This window comes from Pogoniulus pusillus, chromosome 20 (genome assembly GCF_015220805.1).
Source record: "Pogoniulus pusillus isolate bPogPus1 chromosome 20, bPogPus1.pri, whole genome shotgun sequence".
Classification (NCBI taxonomy): domain Eukaryota; kingdom Metazoa; phylum Chordata; class Aves; order Piciformes; family Lybiidae; genus Pogoniulus; species Pogoniulus pusillus.
The window spans coordinates 20,880,472-20,906,105 of record NC_087283.1 but is presented as its reverse complement, the minus strand read 5'-3'; the positions used below and the strand labels follow the sequence as shown (position 1 = coordinate 20,906,105).

Below are 25,634 nucleotides of genomic sequence, written 5' to 3'. Positions count from 1 at the left end.
CAAGGGAGATCCCAACACCTGCTCTCATCTCTCCTTGCTAGCTAAGAACCATCACAAGAGGTAGCTCCAAGGGAGTTTACTTGATCCTCAGCAGGCTGCTGACCACTGAGGTGTGATAGCTGAGAGGAGGAGAGTCCAGCACCAACAGAGAGAAACCAGAGGACCAAAGGAAATCCCAACACCTGCTCTCATCTCTCCATCCTACCTAAGAACCATCACAAGAGGTAGATCACCTGATCCTCAGCAGGCTGCTGACCACTGAGGTGTGGCAGCAGAGAGGTGTGCAGGGTGGGAGGAGAGTCCAGCACCAACAGAGAGAAACCAGAGGACCAAAGGAGATCCCAACACCTGCTCTCATCTCTCCTTGCTAGCTAAGAACCATCACAAGAGGCAGCTCACTTGATCCTCAGCAGGCTGCTGACCACTGAGGTGTGACAGCTGAGAGGAGGTGTGCAGGGTGGGAGGAGAGTCCAGCACCAACAGAGACAGCAGTGAGGAGCAAGGGAGATCCCAACACCTGCCACGCCACAAAAAGAGCAGCTTGGTAGGAAGCTGGGTGGCAGAAGGGCTGCTGGGCTGCCAAAGCCAGCTGGCAGAGGGAGTGCTCTGCAAAGCACCTTCGGTGCTGGCATCACACTCAGCAGCTTGTCAGAGCATTTGGGACTGGGTTTAAGCAGGGAATGACTCCACCCCCAGCTCGCTGGCAGAGGACAGGCTGGGAACAGTGCTGGCAGCAGCCTCAGACTGACTCTGCCTGCAGAGGAACCCACTGCTGGGTCTGCTGCAGTCATCTGAGGGCTTCCCTCTTCTCCCAGGGGCTCCAAAACTGGATGCAGCAATCCAGGTGAGGTCTCACCAGAGCATCTCCACATCCCTCTTGTCATAAGGACCCCAGAACTCCATGCAGCACTCCAGGTGAGGTCTCACCAGAGCATCTCCACATCCCTCTTGTCCTAAGGACCCCAGAACTGGATGCAGCACTCCAGGTGAGGTCTCACCAGAGCATCTCCACATCCCTCTTGTCAAAAGGACCCCAGAACTGCATGCAGCACTCCAGGTGAGGTCTCACCAGAGCATCTCCACATCCCTCTTGCCGTAAGGAACCCAGAACTGCATGCAGCACTCCAGGTGAGGTCTCACCAGAGCATCTCCACATCCCTCTTGCCATAAGGACCCCAGAACTGGATGCAGCACTCCAGGTGAGGTCTCACCAGAGCATCTCCACATCCCTCTTGTCATAAGGACCCCAGAACTGGATGCAGCACTCCAAGTGAGGTCTCACCAGAGCATCTCCACATCCCCCTTGCCATAAGCACCCCAGAACTGGATGCAGCACTCCAGGTGAGGTCTCACCAGAGCATCTCCACATCCCTCTTGCCATAAGGAACCCAGAACTGCATGCAGCACTCCAGGTGAGGTCTCATCAGAGCACCTCCACATCCCTCTTTTCATAAGCACCTCAGAACTGCATGCAGCACCCCAGGTGAGGTCTCACCAGAGCATCTCCACATCCCCCTTGCCACAAGGACCCCAGAACTGCATGCAGCTCTCCAGGTGAGGTCTCAGCAAGCGCAGCAGAGGGGGACAATCACCTCTCTCGACCTAAGCAAAGCAGAGGGACAGGATCCCCTCTCTCCACCCATAAGCAGAGCTGCCTGGTTCAGACCTTAAAAGAGGCAGAAGAGGGATGCTGAAGCACTTACTTGCCTGCTCCCCCACCATAAGAGATGCCAGCAGAGTTCATGCCAGCCAGGACGAAGTAGCCACGCACGGCTGGCGACTCCCCCATGATGCAGCGCATGTCTGGGGTGAAGGACTCTGGGCAGTTCACCAGCTGCATGATCTGCAAGGCCTCCAGCTCGGGCATCCTACGTAGCAGGGCACTCAGGAGGGGCTCTGTTAAGGCACAAACAAACAAGAGACAGGTCACAGCCTTCAGTCTGGAGGAGTTGCAGCTGCTTCCTGCAGAGGAATGACAGAATCGGTCACGGAACTTGAGAGGTTGGAGAAGGGAACTCCAAAGATGAGAGAATGGTTTAGGGTGGAAGGGACCTCAAGGATCAGCCAGTTCCAGGCTCCTGTTGTAGGCAGGGACACACTAGAACAGGTTGCTCAAGGTGTCATCCAACCTGGCTTTGAACACCTTCAGGGAGGTTGTGGAGCACAGAATCACCCAATGTGATCTTTGATCACATTGGGTGATTCTGTGCTCCACAACCTCCCTGGACAACCTGTGGCAGCTCACTGGAGAGAGCTGCTCCCTAAATTCCAGGTGTGGTCTCACCAGAGCAGAGCAGAGAAGGAGAACAACCTCCCTGACCCTGCTGGTCACACTTTACTTGATGCACCCCAGGATGCCATTGGCTCTCTTGGCCACAAGGGCACATTGTTGGCCCATGAAGAACTGGGGAGCCACCTCCTGTGCCAGCACTGGGTAGAAGTTGACCTGCTGGGAAGCAGCTCCATGGAGAAGGACTTTGGAGTCCTGGTGGAGAGTGAAGTTATCCATGAGACAGCAATGTGGCCAAGAGGCCTAATGGTATCATGGAGTGCATTAAGAGAGTGGCAAGTAGGTCAAGGGAGGGTCTCCTCCCTCTTTATTCTGCTCCAGTGAGGCCACATCTGGAGACCTGGGTGCAGGTCTGGGCTCCCCAGCTGAAGGATCCCAGAATCTCAGCATGACTGATGTTGGAAGGGATCTCTGGAGGATCTGGCCCCAGTCTGCAGTGCTGCTTGGGGCTGCTGTGGCCAAAGTGCACAACCTGCCCTTGGCCTTGCTCAGTCTCATCCCCTTGGCCTCTGCCCACCCATTGCAGCCTGCCCAGGTCCTTCTGCAGGGCTCTGCTGCCCTCCAACAGCTCCACAGCTGCTCCTGGCTTGCTGCCATCTGCAGCCTCCCTGCTGCTGGACTCAATCCCCTGCTCCAGAGCATCAATGAAGATATTGCCCAGGCCTGTGCCCAGCACTGCTCCCTGGGGCACAGCACCAGTGCCAGCTGGATGTGGCACCATTCACCACCACTCTCTGTGCCCATCCCTCCAGCCAGTTCCTGATCCATTTCAGAGTGAATCTTTGTTGCCCTTCTGTGGACCTGCTCCAGCAATCCAATGTCTTAACCCTAGAATACTTCAGGTGGGAAGGATGTGGCAGCATTCACCACCATTCCCTGGCCCCAAACCTCCAGCCAGTTCCTGACCCATACCAGAGTGACTCTGCCCAAGCCATGAGCTGCCAGCTGTGCCTTGCTGAAGCTGAGGCAGAGAACATCCACTGCTCGTAGTCCATGCCATGCTCTACCCTACAGGAAGAGCCCTCTCTGTAGAAGGTACAGAAGATCAGATGGGAAGGAAGATGTCAGAGCATTTAGAATACAAGAAACCATCCCTGTCAATGGTGGGATGAAGCCTGGGAAGCAACACCACCAAGTTCTGACCACCTAACAACTGCCACCCCTGGGCAGGCACTTGGCAGGCACTGCTGGAAGGGAGCTGCAGAAACCAAACACCAGGGGCACATGGCAGGTCAGCAGTGCTGGGCCACGGTGTCAGGAGAGGAGCAGGTGGCACTGGCAGTCAAAAAGCAACCCAAGTGGAGAGAGCAGAGCTGGCAGGTTGGTGTGGGACCTCACTGCCTCACAGAGACAGCCACACCATCACAGAAGGGGCTGCTGGAGATCACCCAGGCCAAGGCAGGCTCACCCAGGGCAGGTCACACAGGAACACATCCAGATAGGCCTGGAAAGGCTCCAGAGAAGGAGACTCCACAACCTCTCTGGGCAGCCTGTGCCAGGGCTCTGGGACCCTTGCAGTTCCCCCTTGTGTTGAGCTGGGACCTCCTGTGCTGCAGCTTCCATTCACTGCTGCTTGTCCTATCCCAGGGAGCAGTGAGCAGAGCCTGTCCCCCACTCCTGGCAGCCCTCAGATACTTATAGACATTTACCCAACCCCCTCTCAGTCTTCTCTTCTCCAGACTAAGCAGCCCCAGGTCCCTCAGCCTCTCCTCATCAGCCATGCCCTCCAGTCCCCTCATCATCCTCATGGCCCTCTGCTGGACTCTCTCCAGCAGATCCCTGTCCCTCTGCAACTGGGGAGCCCCAAACTGAACACAGTACTCAGGATGGACTCTCTGCAGCAGATCCCTGTCCCTCTGCAACTGGGGAGCCCCAAACTGAACACAGTACTCAGGATGGACTCTCTCCAGCAGATCCCTGTCCCTCTGCAACTGGGCAGCCCCAAACTGAACACAGTACTCAGGATGGACTCTCTCCAGCAGATCCCTGTCCCTCTGCAACTGGGGAGCCCCAAACTGAACACAGTACTCAGGATGGACTCTCTCCAGCAGATCCCTGTCCCTCTGCAACTGGGCAGCCCCAAACTGAACACAGTACTCAGGATGGACTCTCTCCAGCAGATCCCTCTCCCTCTGCAACTGGGGAGCCCCAAACTGAACACAGTACTCAGGATGGACTCTCTCCAGCAGATTCCTGCTCCTCTGAAACTGCAGAGCCTAAAACTGAAGTCTCAGCAGGGCAGAGTGAAGACCCTTCTGCTGCAGCCAGGGGCTGGTGAGAAGCACTCCTGCTGAGCTTACCAAAATGATCCCAGTCTTCCTGCAGGTTGTGGATCTCCAGCTGGTTCCGCCCCTCTGTGAAGAGAGGTTTGGGGTTCTTCTCAAAGCCCCCTGAGAGGATGCCACCCTGCCAGTTCCTGATGTAGATCCTGCCATCTGGGTCTACCACAGCTGTAGAGGGAAGAAGAAAGGTGGGCAAAGGGGTCAGAGGAGGAGGCACACGTGTTGCAGACAGCAGTGGCGGGGGCTGGTGACAGGCTGGGCCAAGCTGGCAGCCTCCTGGTGTGGGAAGGGATGGGTCTCACCCACTGACCCCTCCACACCATCCTGCTCCTCTGGTGGGACACCCTGGAGAGCCTCTTCAGGTGACTTATCCCACCACAGCCATGGAGGGCAGCTTGGGGACAGCACAGTAGAGCCAAGTGAGCCTAAAGCTTGGAGAAGAGAAGACTCCAGGGGGACCTTAGAGCTGCTTTCCAATAGCTGAAGGGGTCCTGCAGGAAGGCTGCAGAGGGACTTTTGCTGTCTGAGCCAGGCCAAGGGGGAATGGTTTGAAGCTGAGGCAGAGCAGGGTTAGAGTGAAGCTGAGGAAGGAGTTCTTCAGTAGGAGGGTGGTGAGACTCTGGAACAGGTTGCCCTGGGGAGGCTGTGGATGCCTACTCCCTAGAGGTGTTCAAGGGCAGGTTGGATGAGGCCTTGAGCAAGCTGGGCTGGTAGAGAGGTGTCCCTGCCCAGGGACCTGAGAGCTCATCTTCTCCAACCTCCCTGCCATGCACAGAGACACCTCTCAACTAGAATTGGTTACCCAAGGCCTCATCCAACCTGGCCTTGAGCACCTCCAGGCAGGAGACAACCACAGCCTCTCTGGGCAACCTGTGCCAGAGTCTCACAACCCTCAAGAACTTCTTCCTCAGCTCCAGTCTCTGCCTCAGCTCCAAACCATTCCTCCTTGGCCTCTTTCCATACACCCTCAGCCAAATTCTCTCTGCAGCCTTTCTGCAGGCTCCCTTCAGGCACTGGCAGGCAGCTCTGAGGTCCCTCTGGAGCCTTCTCCTCTCCAGGCTGCAGACCCCCAGCTCCCTCAGCAGTGCTCATAGCAGAGCTGCTCCAGCCCTTGGCTCACCTTTGTGGCCCTCATGTTTAGGTGGGACTGCTTCTGTTCCAGCTTGTGCCTGTCACCTGTCCATTCCTCACCACTAATCAACTCTTGCTAACAACTGGGAGCAAAGACAAGCAAAGCTTTCTACTTCCCAGCCACAGTTTTCACACACAAAGGCTTGGAAGAGATCCAAAAGCCAGAAGATGAAGGAGGAGCCTCTACCTCAAGTGTTTGGTTGCCCCTACAGCTGACAGGCAAGTAAATGCCACCTCAGCCAGGCAGGGAGGCAATCACAAAGGAAAAGAAGGTAAGGCTGAAGAATCCTTACTTGGTAAGTTGCTTGCCAGAGGTTCCTTCAAGGGATGAGTCAGGAGGTAGAAGTGTTCACAGGCATGGAGTGGGATGTTGACTGGTTCCTCCACAGAGTGACCCAACTCATATGCCCACTGAAACACAAAATGTGCAGGTTAGAAGGCAAAAAGAAACACCAGAAGCAGGATGAATGCAGAGGTCCTCTCTGTGACAGTGCTTGTGCAAAGAGGTGAAATAGTCCCAAGCCCTGGAGGCACTGAAAAGCTGTGGAGATGTGGTACTGAGGGCCATGGGTTAGAGGTGACCTGGCAGTGTCAGGTTAAGGGTTGGACTGGATGATCTCCAAGGCCTTTTCCAACCTAAATGATTCTGTAAGACTTGGATCAGTCCCCTAGATCTTAGAGACACACATCTGAAGGTGAGCCAGCAGTGTGCCCAAGTGGCCAAGAAGGACAACAGCATCCTGGCCTGGGTCAGCAATAGGGAAGTGATGGTGCCCCTGTAGTGGGCACTGGTGAGGCTGCACCTTGAATCCTGGGGGTCAGTTTTAGGGCTCCCACTCCAAAAAGGGCATTGAGGTGCTGGAGCAGGTCCAGAGAAGGGCAACAGAGCTGGGGAAGGGTCTGGAGAAGAGGGCTGGGGAGGAGCAGCTGAGGGAGCTGCGAGTGGTTAGCCTGGAAGCTGAGGGGAGACCTCACTGCTCTCTGCAACTCCCTAGGAGGAGGCTGCAGTGAGGTGGGGTCAGTCTCATCACCCCAGTATCAGGTGACAGGAGGGGAAAATGGCCTGAAGTTGTGCCTGGGGAGGCTTAGGTTGGAGAGGAGGAAAAATTCCTTTGCTGCCAGAGTCATCAGGCACTGGCACAGACTGCCCAGGGAGGTGGTGGAGCCCTCATGCACAGAGCTGCTTTGAGAAACCTGTGGTCAAGGCACTGGGGGCCATGGTTTGATGCTCATGGTGGGGTTGGGTTGCTGTTTGGACTGGATGATCTTAGAGAGCTTTCTCCTCTTTGCTTAGGATGGGAAGCACCTAGGACCAAGGCTCCTGAGAGAAGATCCAGACTAGTGGAGCCTTGATTGGAGACTGAGAATGATCAACTTCTGCTGGTCAGCAGAACCAGCACTCAGCTCTGCCTCCAGAAGCACCACAGGCAGGATTTAGATGCCTGTGCTGCTCAGGAGAAAGGGGGAAAAAAAGGGATTTTCCTCCTTCCCCACCCTCCTCCTGGCCTGGGAAGCTCAGTAAGATGACTTTGATCTGGTCCAGCAAACCAACCCCAAGCACAAAGCACAACCCCTGCCCAAAAGCACCAAGGGAAACCCAAAAGCAGCCCCAAGGGAAGCTGTGAAATGAAGCAAAGAGAAACAAATGTAAGTTAAGTGGACCTGGCCAGCACAGTTGACAAAGTACTGGCACTGAATCTGTCCCCTGTCAGTCTCCACTGCTGCCACATGACCCTTCTGGACTGAGACGTGGCTGACGCTCGTCCGCTCGTGGATCTGGACACCTGCAGAGGACAGAGGAGAGTCAGTGGCCCACAGGGCTTCCTTCTGGGGTGCCAGCATGCCAACATGGAACCCTTCCACTCCATCTCAGTGCCTGCTGTCTCTTTCAGACAGGGAATAGAGGCTATAAAGCTGCTGAGGGGCCTGGAGCAGCTCAGTGAGGAGCAAAGGCTGAGAGCCTGCAGAAGAGCAGCCCCAAAGGGGATCTAATTAATACTCAGCAAGAGCTAAAGGAGCTATGGAAGGCAAGAGGACGGGGCCAGACTCTTGCCAGTGGTACCCAGGGACAGCTCAAGGGGCAAAAGGCACAAACTGGTTCCATTTGCTCAGAATGGAGAAAGTTGTTTGGTGTGAAGGTGCTGGAGGCCTGGAGCAGGCTGCCCAGAGAGGTTGTGGAGTCTCCTTTTCTGGAGAGACTCCAAGCCCAGCTGGACACCAGGATCCTGGGCAAGCTGCTGTAGGTTCCCCTGCTTAAGCAAGGGAGTTGGGACTGGATGATCTCCAGAGGTCCCTTCCAACCCCCAGCAGGCTGTGATGCTGTGCTCACAGCAAAGGTTGAGCACATGAAAAACAACATTCAGCCCGCACCTGCGAGGGGGAGGAAAGTGGACTCCAGGTGGCCTGAGCCTTACAGAAATCAAGGAGCATTTTGTTTCAGTGCTGAGAATCCCAAAAAGAGATGCAGCAGCTGACTTGGCTGGTTGGGAAAGAAGCTACCATGCAGGATGAGGCCTGTGTAGATGAAAATAAACCTCGTACCATTCCGTGAGGCAGCGGTTGCCAGAGCGAGACTCACATTGGCCGATGACACCAGCGCATCTTCTGGCACATACATGGCCCCCACCAGGTCGTGGATGTTGATCAGGGGGTGGAGCTGTGCCACTTGCTTTGGGGTGATGATTTCACAAGGGATGCCCATGACTCTGCCAGGGAAGAGAAGGGAAAGGGCTGCTGTAAGGGCGGGCAGAGGGAGCTGGGTGGGCAGGCGGGAGGGGGCAGCGGCAGCTCCTGCCCTTACTTGAGCGACGAGGCGATGCGCTTCAGGGAGATGAGGCGGTCCTGGGTCTGAGCCAGGGAGATGGAGCCTGTCTTCACGTACCCTAGGGGCAACAACCAAAGCCAGGTTAAGGTTTGGGGAGGTTCTTCAGGTCCTTTTCCATCTCAGCCCCCTTGCATCCACTGCTCAGCAGCCGGGGAGCTGCAGCTCCCCAAGGGACACTGGAATGGGCTGCCCGGGGAGGTGGTGGAGTCGCCATCCCTGGAGCTGTTCAAGGCAAGGTTGGATGTGGCACTTGGTGCCATGGTCTAGCCTTGAGCTCTGTGGTAAAGGGTTGGACTTGATGATCTGTGAGGTCTCTTCCAACCCTGATGATACTGTGACTTTAAATGCTTAGCGTCAGTCGACCTTTCAACTTCTCCTGCTGCTCCACTGGGGGTGGAGCTACAGAATAACAGAATCAGTTAGCTACTCTCTACCAGCACCCCCAGGGCCCCCACATAAGCCAGCAGTGTGCCTAGGTGGGCAGCAGAGCCCAGTGGCATCTTGGCTTGCTCAGGAAGAGTGAGGCTAGCAGCACAAGGGAGGTTCTTCTGTCCCTGTGCTCAGTGCTGCTCAGGCCACCCCTGGAGTGCTGTGTCCAGCTGTGGGCTCCTGAATTGCAGAGAGCTGCTGAGGTGCTGGAAGGTGTCCAGAGGAGGGCAACAAAGCTGGGGAGGGGCCTGGAGCACAGCCCTGGGAGCTGGGGGTGTGTAGCCTGCAGCAGAGGAAGATCAGGCAGAGCTCACTGCTGCCTGCAGCTGCCTGCAGGGAGGCTGTAGCCAGCTGAGGCTGGGCTCTTTTCCCAGGCAGCCAGCAGCAACAGAAGAAGGGGACACAGCCTCAAGTTGTGCCAGGGGAGGTCTAGGCTGGATGTTAGGAGGAAGTTGTTGGCAGAGAGAGTGACTGGCATTGGAATGGGCTGCCTAAGGAGGTGGTGGAGTCACTCTGTGTAGTGGGCACACTGCTGCCTCCTCTGCAGCTTATCTCAACCAGCATCCCCAGGGTCCTCTCTGCCTGCCTGCTCTCAGCCCCTCTGGCCCCAGCCTGCACTGCTGCTTGGGGCTGTTGTGGCCAAAGTGCAGAACCCTGCCCTTGGCCTTCTTCACTCTCATCCCCTTGGCCTCTGCCCACCCATGCAGCCTGCCCAGGTCCCTCTGCAGGGCTCTGCTGCCCTCCAACAGCTCCACAGCTGCTCCTAGCTTGCTGCCATCTGCACATCACTTAGGATAGAAAAGACCTTTCAGATCCCAGAGCCTGGCACCTTTCAAGATCCCCCCAGCCTGACAACCACTCACAGCAGAGTCCAACCACAATAGGGTCCACTTGCTCCAGGCAGTGCCATACACTTGGGAGCGTGAAAAACAGTTCCATTGGAGATTGGATACGAGAAAACCAACTTGATTTAGGTAAGATAAGCAAAAGCAGCACTGGGCAGCTGGGGAGCCTCCTGCCCACCAACAGCTGTCAACATGTCTGAGCTTTCCAACCCCTTTATACAGGCAACTGCCACGAGGCAGGAACTTTCCATCACCTTCCATGCAGGTCTAAAGCAGTCAAGGGCTGCTGCCAGGCAGACATTGGAACAGGTGCACCAACCACAAGCCAAGCAACCTTTTAACCACCATGTGCTGGTTTGAAGCAGGGTGAGAAGAACTAGATTACAGGCTGTGGAAAGAAAACAATGGTGGTGTCTACTTCACTCACAGGCTTGCTGAGAAGTACAGGAACAAGAAATGGAAACATTAGAGCATCACTCTTACTTGGGCTGCTGGCTCAGCTGCATCTCTCTACCCTCATCCTCCATTTTAGGCTAACACACTTTGCTGCTTCACCTCTGGCCAAACCTCTATATTCTTCCTTGAGACTGGGATTAAGCTTGAGAGGGGTAAGGGAAAGGTGTTGGGGTGGTTGAGAGCCACTCCTGGGGACTCAGGTTTCTGGGAGGGGAGCTGTGTTTCTGTATTACCTTTTACCTTGTATATACCATAAATATCTGCTTGTGTACTGTGCTAAGCTGTAAATATAAGCTTCATTCTTAATCCCAGAGCCTTCTGAGTCTAGTCTGGGGGATTTCTAAAGTGTGTGTGGGGGTGGGGAACACCCAAACCATCACAAAGAGGTAGCAGTGCATTTAGATTCAGAAGGAGCTCTTAGTCACAGGAGCTTCTCCAGCGACAAGAGTCCATTCCTCCCCATGTAGAGATCCCTTTACCCTACTCATATGCATCCATCCCTTTTCAGCTGTACAGCAGGCAGGATCTGTAGTAAGTAAAACAAGGAAAGGGCCTCCCCACCTGGGACTTAGAGTGGGCTCCTTCCAAACCTTAATTAGAACTTTACTGCCAGGCTGGATTTTGTGAGGCACCAACTCCAAGGGTGGTCTTAGTGCTCCCATCCCCTTTTTGCTTAGTTCCTGCCTTCTATGCATTAAGCTCACTGTATGGTCCTGCAGAATCCTATCTCTCACTTTTGGATGTTCAACAGGGACCTCAGAATCCTATGGCATACCTGGTAACATCTCAAACAGAGATACTCCTTTATAAGATACTCAGTATTCAGTATCCCCAAGGTTGGAAGAGACCTCACAGATCATCAAGTCCAACCCTTTAGCACAGAGCTCAAGGCCAGACCATGGCACCAAGTGCCACGTCCAGTCCTGCCTTGAACAGCTCCAGGGACGGCGACTCCACCACCTCCCCGGGCAGCCCATTCCAGTGGCCAATGACTCTCTCAGGGAAGAACTTTCTCCTCACCTCCAGCCTAAATCTCCCCTGGCACAGCCTGAGGCTGTGTCCTCTTGTTCTGGTGCTGGCCACCTGAGAGAAGAGAGCAACCTCCTCCTGGCCACAGCCACCCCTCAGGTAGTTGCAGACAGCAATAAGGTCACCCCTGAGCCTCCTCTTCTCCAGGCTAACCAATCCCAGCTCCCTCAGCCTCTCCTCGTAGGGCTGTGCTCAAGGCCTCTCCCCAGCCTCGTTGCCCTTCTCTGGACACGCTCAAGCATCTCAATGTCCCTCCTAAACTGGGGGGCCCAGAACTGAACACAGCACTCAAGGTGAGGTCTAACCAGTGCAGAGTACAGGGGCAGAATGACCTCCCTGCTCCTGCTGGCCACACCATTGCTGATGCAGGCCAGGATGCCACTGGCTCTCTTGGCCACCTGGGCACACTGCTGGCTCATGTTCAGGTGGGTATCAATCAGCACCCCCAGATCCCTCTCTGTCTGGCTGCTCTCAGCCACTCTGACCCCAGCCTGTATCTCTGCATGGGGTTGCTGTGGCCAAAGTGCAGCACCAGCACTTGGCCTTACTGAACGCCATCCCCTTGGACTCTGCCCATCTGTCCAGGTGGTCAAGGTCCTGCTGCAGAGCCCTTCTGCCCTCCGACCCAGCCACATCTGCCCCCAGCTTGGTGCCACCTGCACACTTGCTGATGACTGACTCCATGCCCTATGTCTCCTCTAGGCTGCATCCTTATATACATTAGGGCCAACGGAAGACACTTAACCCAACTCATTTCAGCTTCCAACATCATCTTAGTAAGGTCTTCCTTTATTTCCCCATTCATGCATTCTACTCTTCCTGAACTCTGAGGCTGCCAAGGGGTTTGATATTCCCATTTTATTCCCAATGCCTCCATTGCATCCTTATACACTTTAGGGCCAAAGGAAGACACTTAACCCAACTCATTTTAGCTTCCAACAACAGCTTAGTAAGGTCTTCCTTTATTTCCCCATTCATGCATTCTACTGTTCCTGAACTCTGAGGCTGCCAAGGGGTCTGATATTCCCATTTTATTCCTAATGCCTCCATTGCACCCTTCATTATTTTGGAAATGAAGTGGGAACCCCTGTCTGAATCCACCTATATCAGGGTACAATTTCTTCTAGTAATATTCCAGCATTTGGGAAGGCTTCCACAAAGTGGGTCAAGTGATCTACCAATACTAATAGAGGTTGATCTCTTCCTACCTTGGGCAGATCAGTAAAATCCATCTGCATTCTCCCAAAGGATCTCTTAGCTAATTCTCTTCCTCCTAACACTCCTTCTCCCATCTGCCTTTCATTAAGTCATTGGCCAAGTTAGACAGCCTCTCTTATTTTCTTTGCTAACCCATACACCCCCACACAAGCTTATTTTGATTCCAATTGGTCTACCAGTGCCTGTATCCCCCCCCAGGAGTCTGATTGTCTCATTTTTCTGTTAATTCCTCTAGCAATTCCTTTTGGTATCACTTCCCCTTTCATAGAATCAAGCAGGTTGGAAGAGACCTCCAAGCTCAGCCAGTCCAACCTATCCCCCAGCCCTAGCCAGTCAACCACACCATGGCCCTAAGTGCCTCATCCAGTTTTTGCTTGAACAGCTCCAGGGATGGTGCCTCCACCACCTCCCTGGGCAGCCCATTCCAATGCCAATCACTCTCTCTGCCAACAAATTCCTCCTAACATCCAGCCTGAACCTGCCCTGGCACAATTTGAGACTCTGTCCCCTTGGTCTACTGCTGGATGTCTGGGAGAAGAGCCCAACCCCACCTGGCTACAGCCTCCCTGCAGGCAGCTGCAGGCAGCAATCAGCTCTGCCCTGAGCCTCCTCTGCTGCAGGCTGCACCCCCCCAGCTCCCTCAGCCTCTCCTCTCAGGGCTGTGCTCCAGGCCCCTCACAGCTTTGTCGCCCTCTTGTGGACACCTTCCAGTACTGCAACTTCTCTCTGCAATTGAGGAGCCCAGAACCGGACACAGCACTCCAGGGCTGGCCTGAGCAGGGCTGGGCACAGGGGCACAAGAACCTCCCTTCTCCTGCTGCCCACACTGCTCCTGAGACAGCCCAGGATGCCACTGGCTCTGCTGCCCACCTGGGCACACTGCTGCCTCCTCTGCAGCTGCTCTCTCACAGCACCCCCAGGGCCCTCTCTGCCTGCCTGCTCTCAGCCACTCTGGCCACTGCCTGCACTGCTGCTTGGGGCTGCTGTGGCCAAAGTGCACAACCTGCCCTTGGCCTTCTTCACTCTCATCCCCTTGGCCTCTGCCCACCCATGCAGCCTGTCCAGGTCCCTCTGCAGGGCTCTGCTGCCCTCCAACAGCTCCACAGCTGCTCCTAGCAGAAGAACCTCCCTTGTCCTACTGGCCACACTGCTCCTGATGCTGGCCAGGATGCCATTGGCTCTGCTGCCCACCTGGGCACGCTGCTGCCTCATCTTCAGCTACTATCTACCAGTAGGACCCCACTGCTGCCTGTGCTCCCCATTTCTCATTCCAGCTCTTCTCATCACTTCCCCCTCCTCTGCTGTAAACCAAATCCTTAAGATTCATTTCAATTCATCCCAGGTTTAAACGAAGGCTCCTAAAAAAATCGATCAGATTTCTCAGCAGCCCCCAGGGAATCTTCTAGAAGGTTCCCCATTTCTCTCTTAAACTCTCTAGCACCACCTGAATTTAGAGGTACGGACACAAACCCCACTCCGGGCTGAGGTCTGCCCACAGCTCTCTCTCTCAAAGGCCAAGGTGCTGCCCCTCTCCGGGGGCGCACCCATCGCGGGGCCCCCGGCCCTTCACAAAGGCAACCCTGCCCGGGGCTCCCGCCGGCTTCTCCCGGAGCAGCTGCGGCGCTCATCAGCGCCACTCCGCCGCACCTGAGCCTCATTCAATCAGGCTCCCGCCGCTGGGTCCCAGCACGGACGCCCACGCTCCAGCTCCCCGCCCGGGCCGGGGCTGCGCCCGGGGCTCCTCGCTCGCCGCGCCCCGGGATCGCCCCTCAGCCGGCCCCGCTGCTGCCGGCTCGCCGTGCCTAGCCCCGGCACCGGGCGGTGCAGGGGCAGCTCGCCGTGCCTAGCCCCGGCACAGGGCGGTGCAGGGGCAGCTCGCCGTGCCCAGCCCCGGCACCGGGCGGTGCAGGGGCAGCTCGCCGTGCCCAGCCCCGGCACCGGGCGGTGCAGGGGCAGCTCGCCGCGCCGAGCCCCGGCACCGGGCGGTGCAGGGGCAGCTCGCCGTGCCCAGCCCCGGCACCGGGCGGTGCAGGGGCAGCTCGCCGTGCCTAGCCCTGGCACAGGGCGGTGCAGGGGCAGCTCGCCGTGCCCAGCCCCGGCACCGGGCGGTGCAGGGGCAGCTCGCCGTGCCTAGCCCCGGCACAGGGCGGTGCAGGGGCAGCTCGCCGTGCCTAGCCCCGGCACAGGGCGGTGCAGGGGCAGCTCGCCGTGCCGAGCCCGGGCACCGGGCGGTGCAGGGGCAGCTCGCCGTGGCTAGCCCTGGCACAGGGCGGTGCAGGGGCAGCTCTCCCTGGCAGGAGTCCCGCGTAATATTCACCTCCTAATTTCCCTGCCTCCCCAAACCTCAGGCGGGATGTCAGGTAACCTAATCCTTTCCTGCCGCGTTTGCAGCTTTGGATCCCACCTCTTCTGGAGTGCCTTCGTTTGCACTTCCAGGACCCGCTTCTGGAGTGCCTTCTTAGTCGTTTGCACTTCCAGGAACCCGAATTCCCATGTCTTCTGGAGTGCCTTTTGCACTTCCAGGACCCGCTTCTGCAGTGCCTTCTCACACGCACTCGCGTCCCCTCGTTCGTGACCCCATCCCTGGCGGGGACGCTACCGCAGGGTCCGCACTCGCTTCGCCCGCGATGGAGCCTCTCACTCATTCGCACTTCCAGGACCCCGAATTCCCACGTCTTCTGCAGTGCCTTTTGCACTTCCAGGACCCGCTCCTGGAGTGCCTTCTTACACACACACATATTCGCTCCCCCTCGTTCGTGACCCAGTCCCTGGCGGGCTATGGGAACTGCACTACCGCAGGGTCCGCACTCGCTTCGCCCGCGATGGAGCCTCTCACTCATTTGCCCTTCCAGGACCCCGAATTCCCCGACCAAGCAGAACCCGGGAAAACCCCCTGTACTCACGCACTCCTTAGGGCCAGGAGGAGTCTTTGCTCGGCTCTCCGTGCACAAAAATTAGGGTGTTTTTCTCCCTTTTGCTTATTCTACCTGGGTTGAGATATCCAAGCAGTCTGAGCCCGGAGGTATCAGCCCCCGAACCGTCTGAGCCTTAGTCCCAGCTCAGAGCAAGGAGGATCCGAGCCACAGCACCACATTTATTACAAACAGATCAATTTGAGATTGAGTACGAGAAAATCTACTCGATTTAGGCAGAATAAGCAAAAGTAGTGCCGGGCATCCCGGGAGCCTCCCGCCCACCGACGGCTCGCAGCAAGTCTGAGCTTTCCAACCCCTTTATATAGGCTACGGCCACGAGGCAGGAGGCAGGAACTTTCCATCGCCTTCCACGCATGTCTAAAGGAGTGCAGGGCTGTTGCCAGGCAGACATTGGAACAGGTGCAGCAACCACAAGCCAAGCAACCTTTTAACCAGAGAAACAGGAACAAAGAACTTTGCAGTTCCTCCCTGCTCATCCCTGCCCCCCCAACCTTCTCAAACTGGGATGCAGCTCCAGAGCAGTGTCTGGTTTGGCCATAGGATCCAACTCTCATTTCTGGTACAGGATGCTAAATGTTGGGGTAAGATATCAAATGGAGGTACGATGGTAAATGTTGGGGTGGGATGCTAAAGTTTAGGGTAAGATGCTAAATTGGGGTAAGGTTTAAAATGGAGATAAGGTGCTGGATTTTGGGGTAGGATGCTAAATTCTGGGGTCAGATATAAAATGGAGATAAGATGATAAATATTGGGGTGAGAGGCTAAATTTTGGGGTAAGATGCTAAATTGGGGTAAGATATAAAATGGAGATAAGATGCTGGATTTTGGGGTGAGATATAAAATGGAGATAAGATGCTAAATGTTGGGGTGAGATATAAAATGGAGATAAGATGCTAAGTTTTGGGGTGAGATAAAATGGAGATAAGATGCTAAATGTTGGGGTGGGATGCTAAATGTTGGGGTAAGATATAAAATGGAGATAAGATGCTAAATGTTGGGGTGGGATGCTAAATGTTGGGGTAAGATATAAAATGGAGATAAGATGCTAAGTTTTGGGGTGGGATGCTAAATTTTAGGGTAAGATGCTAAATTGGGGTAAGATATAAAATGGAGATAAGATGCTGGATTTTGGGGGAGGATGCTAAATTTTGGGGTGAGATATAAAATGGAGATAAGATGCTGAATTTTGGGGTGGGATGATAAATTCTAGGGTAAGATGCTAAATTGGGGTAAGATATAAAATGGAGATAAGATGCTGGATTTTGGGGTAGGATGCTAAGTTATAGGGAAAGATGCTAAATTGGGGTAAGGTTAAAAATGGAGATAAGGTGCTGGATTTTGGGGTAGGATGCTAAATTCTGGGGTGAGATATAAAATGGAGATAAGATGCTGAATTTTGGGGTAGGATGCTAAGTTATAGGGAAAGATGCTAAATTGGGGTAAGGTTTAAAATGCAGATAAGATGCTGGATTTTGGGGTAGGATGTTAAATGTTGGGGTGAGATATAAAATGGAGATAAGATGCTGAATTTTGGGGTAGGATGCTAAGTTATAGGGAAAGATGCTAAATTGGGGTAAGGTTAAAAATGGAGATAAGGTGCTGGATTTTGGGGTAGGATGCTAAATGTTGGGGTAAGATATAAAATGGAGACAAGATGCTAAATGTTGGGGTGGGATGCTAAATGTTGGGGTAAGATATAAAATGGAGATAAGATGCTAGATTTTGGGGTAGGATGCTAAATTCTGGGGTGAGCTATAAAATGGAGATAAGATGCTAGATTTTGGGGTAGGATGCTAAGTTATAGGGTAAGATGCTAAATTGGGGTAAGATATAAAATGGAGATAAGGTGCTGGATTTTGGGGTAGGATGCTAAATGTTGGGGTAAGATATAAAATGGAGATAAGATGCTGAATTTTGGGGTAGGATGCTAAATGTTGGGGTGGGATGCTAAATTGGGGTAAGACATAAAATGGAGATAAGATGCTGGATTTTGGGGTAGGATGCTAAATTTTGGGGTAAGATATAAAAAGGGAGATAAGGTGCTGGATTTTGGGTGGGATGCTAAATGTTGGGGTAAGATGCTAAATTTTGGGGTAAGATATAAAATGAAGATGCTAAATTTTGAACTAAGATATAAAATGGAGACAAGATGCTAAATGTTGGGGTGGGATGTTAAATGTTGGGGTAAGACATAAAATGGAGATAAGGTGCTGGATTTTGGGGTGAGATGCTAAATTTTGGGGTAAGATATAAAATGGAAACAAGATGCTAAATGTTGGGGTGGGATGCTAAGTGTTGAGGTAAGATATAAAATGGAGATAAGATGCTAAATGTTGGAGTGGGATGCTAATTTTTGGGGTAGGATGCTAAATTTTGGGGTAAGATATAAAATGGAGATAAGATGCTAAATGTTGGGGTGGGATGCTAAATGTTGGGGTAAGACATAAAATGGAGATAAGATGCTGGATTTTGGGGTAGGATGTTAAATGTTGGGGTGAGATATAAAATGGAGATAAGATGCTGAATTTTGGGGTAGGATGCTAAGTTATAGGGAAAGATGCTAAATTGGGGTAAGATATGAAATGGAGATAAGGTGCTGGATTTTGGGGTGAGATGCTAAATTTTGGGGTAAGATATAAAATGGAGACAAGATGCTAAATGTTGGGGTGGGATGCTAAATGTTGGGGTAAGATATAAAATGGAGATAAGGTGCTGGATTTTGGGGTGAGATGCTAAATTTTGGGGTGAGATATCAAATGGAGACAAGATGCTAAATGTTGGGGTGGGATGCTAAATGTTGGGGTAAGATATAAAATGGAGATAAGATGCTAAATTTTGGGGTAGGATGCTAAATTTTAGGGTAAGATGCTAAATTGGAGTAAGATATAAAATGGAGATAAGATGCTAAATGGAGTGGGATGCTAAATTTTGGGGTAAGATATAAAATGGAGATAAGATGCTAAATTTTGGGGTGAGATATAAAATGGAGATAAAATGCTAAAAGTTGGAGTGGGATGCTAATTTTTGGGGTAGGATGCTAACTTTTGGGGTAAGATATAAAATGGAGATAAGGTGCTGGATTTTGGGGTAGGATGCTAAATGTTGGAGTGGGATGCTAAATTTTGGGGTAAGATATTAAACGAAGATGCTAAATTTTGGGGTAAGATATCAAATGGAGACAAGATGCTAAATGTTGGGGTGGGATGCTAAATTGGGGTAAGATATAAAATGGAGATAAGATGCTGGATTTTGGGGTAGGATGCTAAATTTTGGGGTAAGATATAAAAAGGGAGATAAGGTGCTGGATTTTGGGGTGGGATGCTAAATGTTGGGGTAAGATGCTAAATTTTGGGGTAAGATATAAAATGAAGATGCTAAATTTTGGACTAAGATATAAAATGGAGACAAGATGCTAAATGTTGGGGTGGGATGTTAAATGTTGGGGTAAGATATAAAATGGAGATAAGGTGCTGGATTTTGGGGTGAGATGCTAAATTTTAGGGTAAGATATAAAATGGAAACAAGATGCTAAATGTTGGGGTGGGATGCTAAGTGTTGAGGTAAGATATAAAATGGAGATAAGATGCTAAATGTTGGAGTGGGATGCTAATTTTTGGGGTAGGATGCTAAATTTTGGGGTAAGATATCAAATGGGGATAAGATACTAAATGTTGGGGTGGGATGCTGAATGTTGGGGTAAGATATAAAATGGAGATAAGGTGCTGGATTTTGGGGTAGGATGCTAAATGTTGGGGTAAGATATAAAATGGAGATAAGATGCTAAATGTTGGGGTGAGATATAAAATAGAGATAAGATGCTGAATTTTGGGGTAGGATGCTAAATTTTGGGGTGAGATATAAAATGGACATAAGATGCTAAAATTGGGGGTGAGATATAAAATGGAGATAAGATGCTAAATGTTGGGGTGGGATGCTAAATGTTGGGCAATGATGCTAAATTCTGGGGTGGGATGCCAAATTTTAGGGTAAGATGCTAAATTGGGGTAAGATATAAAATGGAGATAAGATGCTAAATTTTGGGGTGAGATAGAAAATGGAGAGAAGATGTAAATTGAGGTGAGATGCTAAATTTTGGGGTGAGATGCTAAATTTTGGGGTGAGATGCTAAATTTTGGGGTGAGATGCTAAATTGGAGTAAGATATAAAATGGAGATAAGATGCTAAATTTTGGGGTGAAATATAAAATGGAGAGAAGATGTAAATTGAGGTGAGATGCTAAATTTTGGGGTGAGATGCTAAATTTTGGGGCCAGATGCTAAATTGATGTAAGATGTGTCCCTGCCCATGGCAGGGGGGGTTGGAACTAGATGATCCTTGTGGTCCCTTCCATCCCTGACTGATTCTATTCTATGCTAAATTCTATGTCACAGGAGTGTCCTTGTGAAAGTTCCCCTGTGTATGCCCACACTACAGACAGCACAAAAATGGATCCAGTTTGGAGCAGTCTGCCTTGGCTGTCACCACCTGATGCCCTCCTGCCTGCCTTGGTACCAGCTCCTTGCATCTGGTTCACTTTGCTCTTTTGAGCAGGAGCCACTGACGCCGTGCAAGCCCCATTGCTATTTTAGTGTCAAGACCTTGGATTTGGCTTCTGAGAGCTCACTCCACGATGTCAGTACCTGTGTTCACTCCTGTCTCCTGTTCCAGCTGCTGGTAGAGCTTGTTTGAGTAGTCTGCCATCTTCAGCTCGATGGACACAGGGCGGGCCATGCTCACGATGCCGGCGCAGAAGCGAGTGGTGCCAGCAGCCAACCTGCAGGAGAAGTTGACAGCACAAGCAGGTATCAGTCTCTCCCCAAGAGCTACCAAACAAAAAGTGGATGATGCAACCTCTAGAATGCTTCTCCTTTTGAAGATACTTTGCCTTCCAAACCCACTTCTCTCTAACTAGTCCTGAACGCTGACACTTTCCAGCACAGAAGGGTTTGGACTTGGATGTTCTTAACAAGCCTTGGACTTGGTGATCTTAAAGAGTCTTTGCCAACATTATTGATTCTGAGACCTCATCTTGAGTACTGTGTTCAGTTTGGGGCTGCCCAGTTGCAGAGGGACAGGGATCTGCTGGAGAGAGTCCATCCTGAGCACTGTGTTCAGTTTGGGGCTGCCCAGTTGCAGAGGGACAGGGATCTGCTGGAGAGAGTCCATCCTGAGTACTATGTTCAGTTTGGGGCTCCCCAGTTGCAGAGGGACAGGGATCTGCTGGAGAGTCCATCCTGAGTACTGTGTTCAGTTTGGGGCTGCCCAATTGCAGAGGGACAGGGATCTGCTGGAGAGAGTCCATCCTGAGTATTGTGTTCAGTTTGGGGCTCCCCAGTTGCAGAGGGACAGGGATCTGCTGGAGAGAGTCCATCCTGAGTACTATGTTCAGTTTGGGGCTCCCCAGTTGCAGAGGGACAGGGATCTGCTGGAGAGAGTCCATCCTGAGTACTGTGTTCAGTTTGGGGCTCCCCAGTTGCAGAGGGACAGGGATCTGCTGGAGAGAGTCCATCCTGAGTACTGTGTTCAGTTTGGGGCTCCCCAGTTGCAGAGGGACAGGGATCTGCTGGAGAGAGTCCATCCTGAGTATTGTGTTCAGTTTGGGGCTCCCCAGTTGCACAGGGACAGGGATCTGCTGGAGAGAGTCCATCCTGAGCACTGTGTTCAGTTTTGGGCTCCCCAGTTGCAGAGGGACAGGGATCTGCTGGAGAGAGTCCATCCTGAGTACTGTGTTCAGTTTGGGGCTGCCCAGTTGCAGAGGGACAGGGATCTGCTGGAGAGAGTCCATCCTGAGTACTGTGTTCAGTTTGGGGCTCCCCAGTTGCAGAGGGACAGGGATCTGCTGGAGAGAGTCCATCCTGAGTACTGTGTTCAGTTTGGGGCTCCCCAGGTGCAGAGGGACAGGGATCTGCTGCAGAGAGTCCATCCTGAGTACTGTGTTCAGTTTGGGGCTCCCCAGTTGCAGAGGGACAGGTATCTGCTGGAGAGAGTCCATCCTGAGCACTGTGTTCAGTTTTGGGCTCCCCAGTTGCAGAGGGACAGGGATCTGCTGGAGAGAGTCCATCCTGAGTACTGTGTTCAGTTTGGGGCTGCCCAGCTGCAGAGGGACAGGGATCTGCTGGAGAGAGTCCATCCTGAGTACTGTGTTCAGTTTGGGGCTGCCCAGCTGCAGAGGGACAGGGATCTGCTGGAGAAAGCCCAGTGGAGGACCAGGAGGATGATGAGGGGACTAGATACTGCCTGATGAGGAGAGGCTGAGGGACCTGTGGTTGCTTAGTCAGGAGAGGACTGAGCAGGGATTTAATACATGTCTATAAACATCTGAGGGTTGGGGGGTCAGGAAGGGTGGGACAGGCTCTGCTCACCGGTCCCTGGGATAGGATAAGGAGCAATGGGTGTAAGTTGCAGCTCCAGCTCAACACAGGGGGGACCTTCCAGAGCACTGGAACAAGCTCCCCAGGGAGGTTGTGGAGTCTCCTTCTCTGGAGCCTTTCCAGCCCTGTCTGGATGTGTTTCTGTGTGATCTGAGCTAGACTGTGTGGTCCTGCTCTGGCAGGGGGGTTGGACTCGATGATCTCTTTGGGTCCCTTCTAACACCAAACATCCTGTGAGCCTGTGATTATCTCCTGTGCCAATTCCCTTCTTGGAAGGAGAAGATGGTTAACAGAAGCACTGAAGCACAGGCAAAGGAGGATCATAGATTCACAGAATGGGTTGGGTTGGAAGGGACCTCCAAAATGATCCAGTTCCAACCCCCTCGCCACGGGCAGGGACACCTCCCACCAGCCCAGTTTGCTCAAGGCCTCTTCCAACCTGGCTTTTGACACCTCCAGGGAGGGGGCAGCCACAACCTCCCCAGGCAACCTTTGCTAGTGCCTCCCCACCCTTACTGCCAACAGTTTCTTCTTCCTCTCCACTCTCAATCACCCCTCTCCCAGTTTAAAGCCACTCTCGAGCAGATGCTGCTAGGTGTGGAATTCCTGTTTCATAGAACCATAGAATCAACCAGGATGGAAGAGACCTCCAAGCTCAGCCAGTCCAACCTAGCACCCAGCCCTATTCAGTCAACCAGAGCATGGCACTAAGTGCCAACCTAGCACCCAGCCCTGCCCAACCAACCACACCATGGCACTAAGTGCCAGCCTAGAACCCAGCCCTGGCCAAGCAATCAAACCATGGCACTCAGTGCCAACCTAGCACCCAGCCCTAGGAACCAACCAGAGCATGGCACTGAGTACCAACCTAGCACCCAGCCCTGCCCAACCAACCAGACCATGGCACTCAGTGCCAACCTAGAACCCAGCCCCAGCCAACCAACGAGACCATGGCACTCAGTGCCAACCTAGCACCCAGCCCTAGGAACCAACCAGAGCATGGCACTCAGTGCCAACCTAGCACCCAGCCCTGCCCAACCAACCACACCATGGCACTCAGTGCCCAGCCAGCCTTAGCTCCAACCCCTCCAGCCACGGCCACTCCACCACCTCCCTGGGCAGCCCATGCCAGTGCCAATCACTCTCTCTGCCAGGAGCTTCCTCCTCACAGCCAGCCCACACCTGCCCTGCCACAGCTTCAGCCTGGGGCCCCTCCTGCTGCTGCTGCCTGCCTGGCACCAGAGCCCAACCCCACCTGGCTACAGCCTCCCTGCAGGCAGCTGCAGGCAGCAATCAGCTCTGCCCTGAGCCTCCTCTGCTGCAGCCTGCACCCCCCCAGCTCCCTCAGCCTCTCCTCACAGGGCTGTGCTCCAGGCCCCTCCCCAGCCTTGCTGCCCTTCTCTCAGCACCTTCCAGCACCTCAGCAGCTCTCTGCAACTGAGTGACCGAGAACTGGACACAATTTCTTCCCCAAAAGGGTTGTCAAGGCCTGGAACAGGCTGCCCATGGCAGTGGTGAAGTCCCCACCCCGGAGGGCTTGCAGAGCTGTGGAGCTGAGGAGCACGGTTTAGTGGCACCTTAGCAGTGCTGGGTTAAAGGCTGGACTTGATGACCTTTAAAGGTACCTTCCAAGCAGAACCACTCCTTACCTGCCCTGCTCAAGTAAGACTATGTCCTTCCAACCCATCTTGGAGAGGTGATAGGCCACGGAGGTGCCCATGATTCCTCCACCACAGATGACCACCTGTGCCCGCGCTGGCAAGGCAAGTGGGTGAGGTTCTGCTGCGTTGGAAGTGCTCCTGCAGGGGCAGCAGGCTCCTCTCCATCTCGGGTTAGCCGCTCGCCACCGCACATCCGACAGCAAGCGCAGGAACATCCCGGCAGGGCTCTGGCAGCTTCCCTTCAAGCACCACCACCACCGCCTAGATGTGCTCGGGCTGAAGCCAGCACCACTCCTTCTAGGAAGGGAGGGGGGGAAAAAAACACCAGAGGAGAATCACGTTAGCACTTCTCTTGTTACAGACGAGTTGGCAGCCGAGGGCATCACACGGCCTTGGCGGGTCGGGCGAGCAGAGGAGTAAACAAGCAGCGGTTGTGCGGTGCCGAAACAAGGGAGCTGGCTGGCAAGGGTTAACCTCAGCCCGTGCCGCGGGTACGCAGCGTTACAGCTCTGCCTCTGAGGTCAGCTCGACCCGAGCGAAAAGCAGCGGAGAGCCTGAGGAAGGCGAGAGGAGAAGGGTGAGAACCTTCTCGCATCAACAGGTGGGTGGGAAGGAGGCGGAGGAGACCGAACGCGCCCCGAAAGCTTTGGGCTTAACGCAGGAGGCTTCGTTAGTCGAGTGGTCAGGCCTTGACCTGAGGAAAGAAACGGAGTTTGTGACGGGAGCAGGTGGGAGGAGGAACTCAAGGCCCTGGCCAGTGGTACCGGCTGCACAAGTCGTCGCCCCGGGCCCCTGAGCGCGGCAGCCCCCGGCTCAAACACCGTAAGCCAGGGCATGGAGGCTCCGCTCGGCCGTACCGACAGGGCTGGGGAGCCGCAGCCTGAAGGGGAAAGGCTGCCAGGACGGGAGCGGCCGGGCAGGAGCAGAACCCCGCTGACCATCCCGGGCATGGAGGGGGACGCCGCCGCCGCCGCCTCCTCGGCCTGCTCGCGTCCACCGGAGCCGCGACCCCGGGGCGGCGGGGGAAGAGGCTAGGTAACAGGAGGGGTCTGTGGGACCAGCAGGCTGGCAGGTGGGCTCAGGAAGCAGCGGCAGGGCTGGGAGGTGACGGCGGCGGCGGCGGGGAGCGGGAACGGCGGCGGCGGCTCACCTGGGGGAGAGGGGGCCCGGCTGACCTTCCGCGCTTTACGGCCGGGCGGCGCGGTGCGACAGCCAGCCCTGCGCCTGCGCCACCGTGCGGAGCGGAGGGGGGGCGTGGCCGAGAGGCCAGGCACCGCCCCCCGCGCCGACCTTCCCCAATCAGCGACGGGGGGGCGTAGCCAGCGAGACTTAGCACCGCCCCCCGCGCCGATATTCACCAATCAGCGACGAAGGGGGCGTAGCCAGCGAGACTTAGCACCGCCCCCCGCGCCGATATTCACCAATCAGCGACGAAGGGGGCGTAGCCAGCGTGGTTTAGCACCGCCCCAGAGCGAAACGAACGGCGGGAGGGCGTGACCACCGAGCGAGACCACGCCCCTAACCCCGCCTCTAGCGCAAGCGCGACCAATGAGCTTCGAGGGAGGGCGTGACTTGTGCTGGACGCCCCGCCCCGCCGCCCCTTCGCCCCGCCCCTTCGCGCTCAATGAGCCACACCAAGTACAAACCTGCAGACTCTTTTTATTAAACTCTCCCGTTTCATCTGTACAGAAAACAAAGGAACGAACGGAACAAAGCAAACCAACAACGACAACCGAAAAAAAACCAAAACAAAACAAAAAGGTACATTATTATGTCCAGAAGTCTCGGGAACAGCTCAAAATTACACAGCGTGGAGGTGTCATTAAAAAAAAAAGCAACCCAAACGACACACACACACACACACACACACAAAATAACCCACCCCGAAATGAAGGACTGGAAAAGAACCCCCCCCCCCCCCCCAAAAAAAAAAAACAACACCCAAACAAATAAACAACCAACTGGGGGGAAAAGAATGTAAACCCCTCCCCCCCCCCCAAAATAAACCCCAAAAAAGAATAATCCCAAATAAAAGTACTCAAAATAAAGACCCCCACCCCAAAAAAGAACAACCACCTAAAAAAAGAACAACCACCTAAAAAAAGAACAACCCCAAAAAATGAACAATCCAAAAAAAGAACAACCCCAAAAAAAGAACAACT

General features: G+C 53.8%; 1 protein-coding gene across 5 annotated transcripts in view; it reads right to left on the bottom strand.

The window, feature by feature from the left end:
- PDPR (pyruvate dehydrogenase phosphatase regulatory subunit) overlaps positions 1-24,690 on the bottom strand; it is a 51,159-nt gene extending 26,469 nt beyond the window's left edge. Inside the window, exons 1-9 of one of the 5 annotated variants that reach the window (XM_064160522.1) lie at positions 24,623-24,690; positions 23,461-24,166; positions 20,081-20,214; positions 8,504-8,585; positions 8,245-8,408; positions 7,366-7,487; positions 5,997-6,114; positions 4,591-4,740; positions 1,704-1,896 (exon numbers count right to left, since the gene is read on the bottom strand). In XM_064160522.1, the coding sequence (XP_064016592.1) occupies positions 1,704-1,896; positions 4,591-4,740; positions 5,997-6,114; positions 7,366-7,487; positions 8,245-8,408; positions 8,504-8,585; positions 20,081-20,214; positions 23,461-23,687 (1,190 nt within the window). In that variant the 5' untranslated portion in view covers positions 23,688-24,166; positions 24,623-24,690. The other 4 variants (XM_064160524.1, XM_064160521.1, XM_064160525.1 and 1 more) reach the window with 4 other exon arrangements.
- Positions 24,691-25,634: the final 944 nt, after the last annotated feature.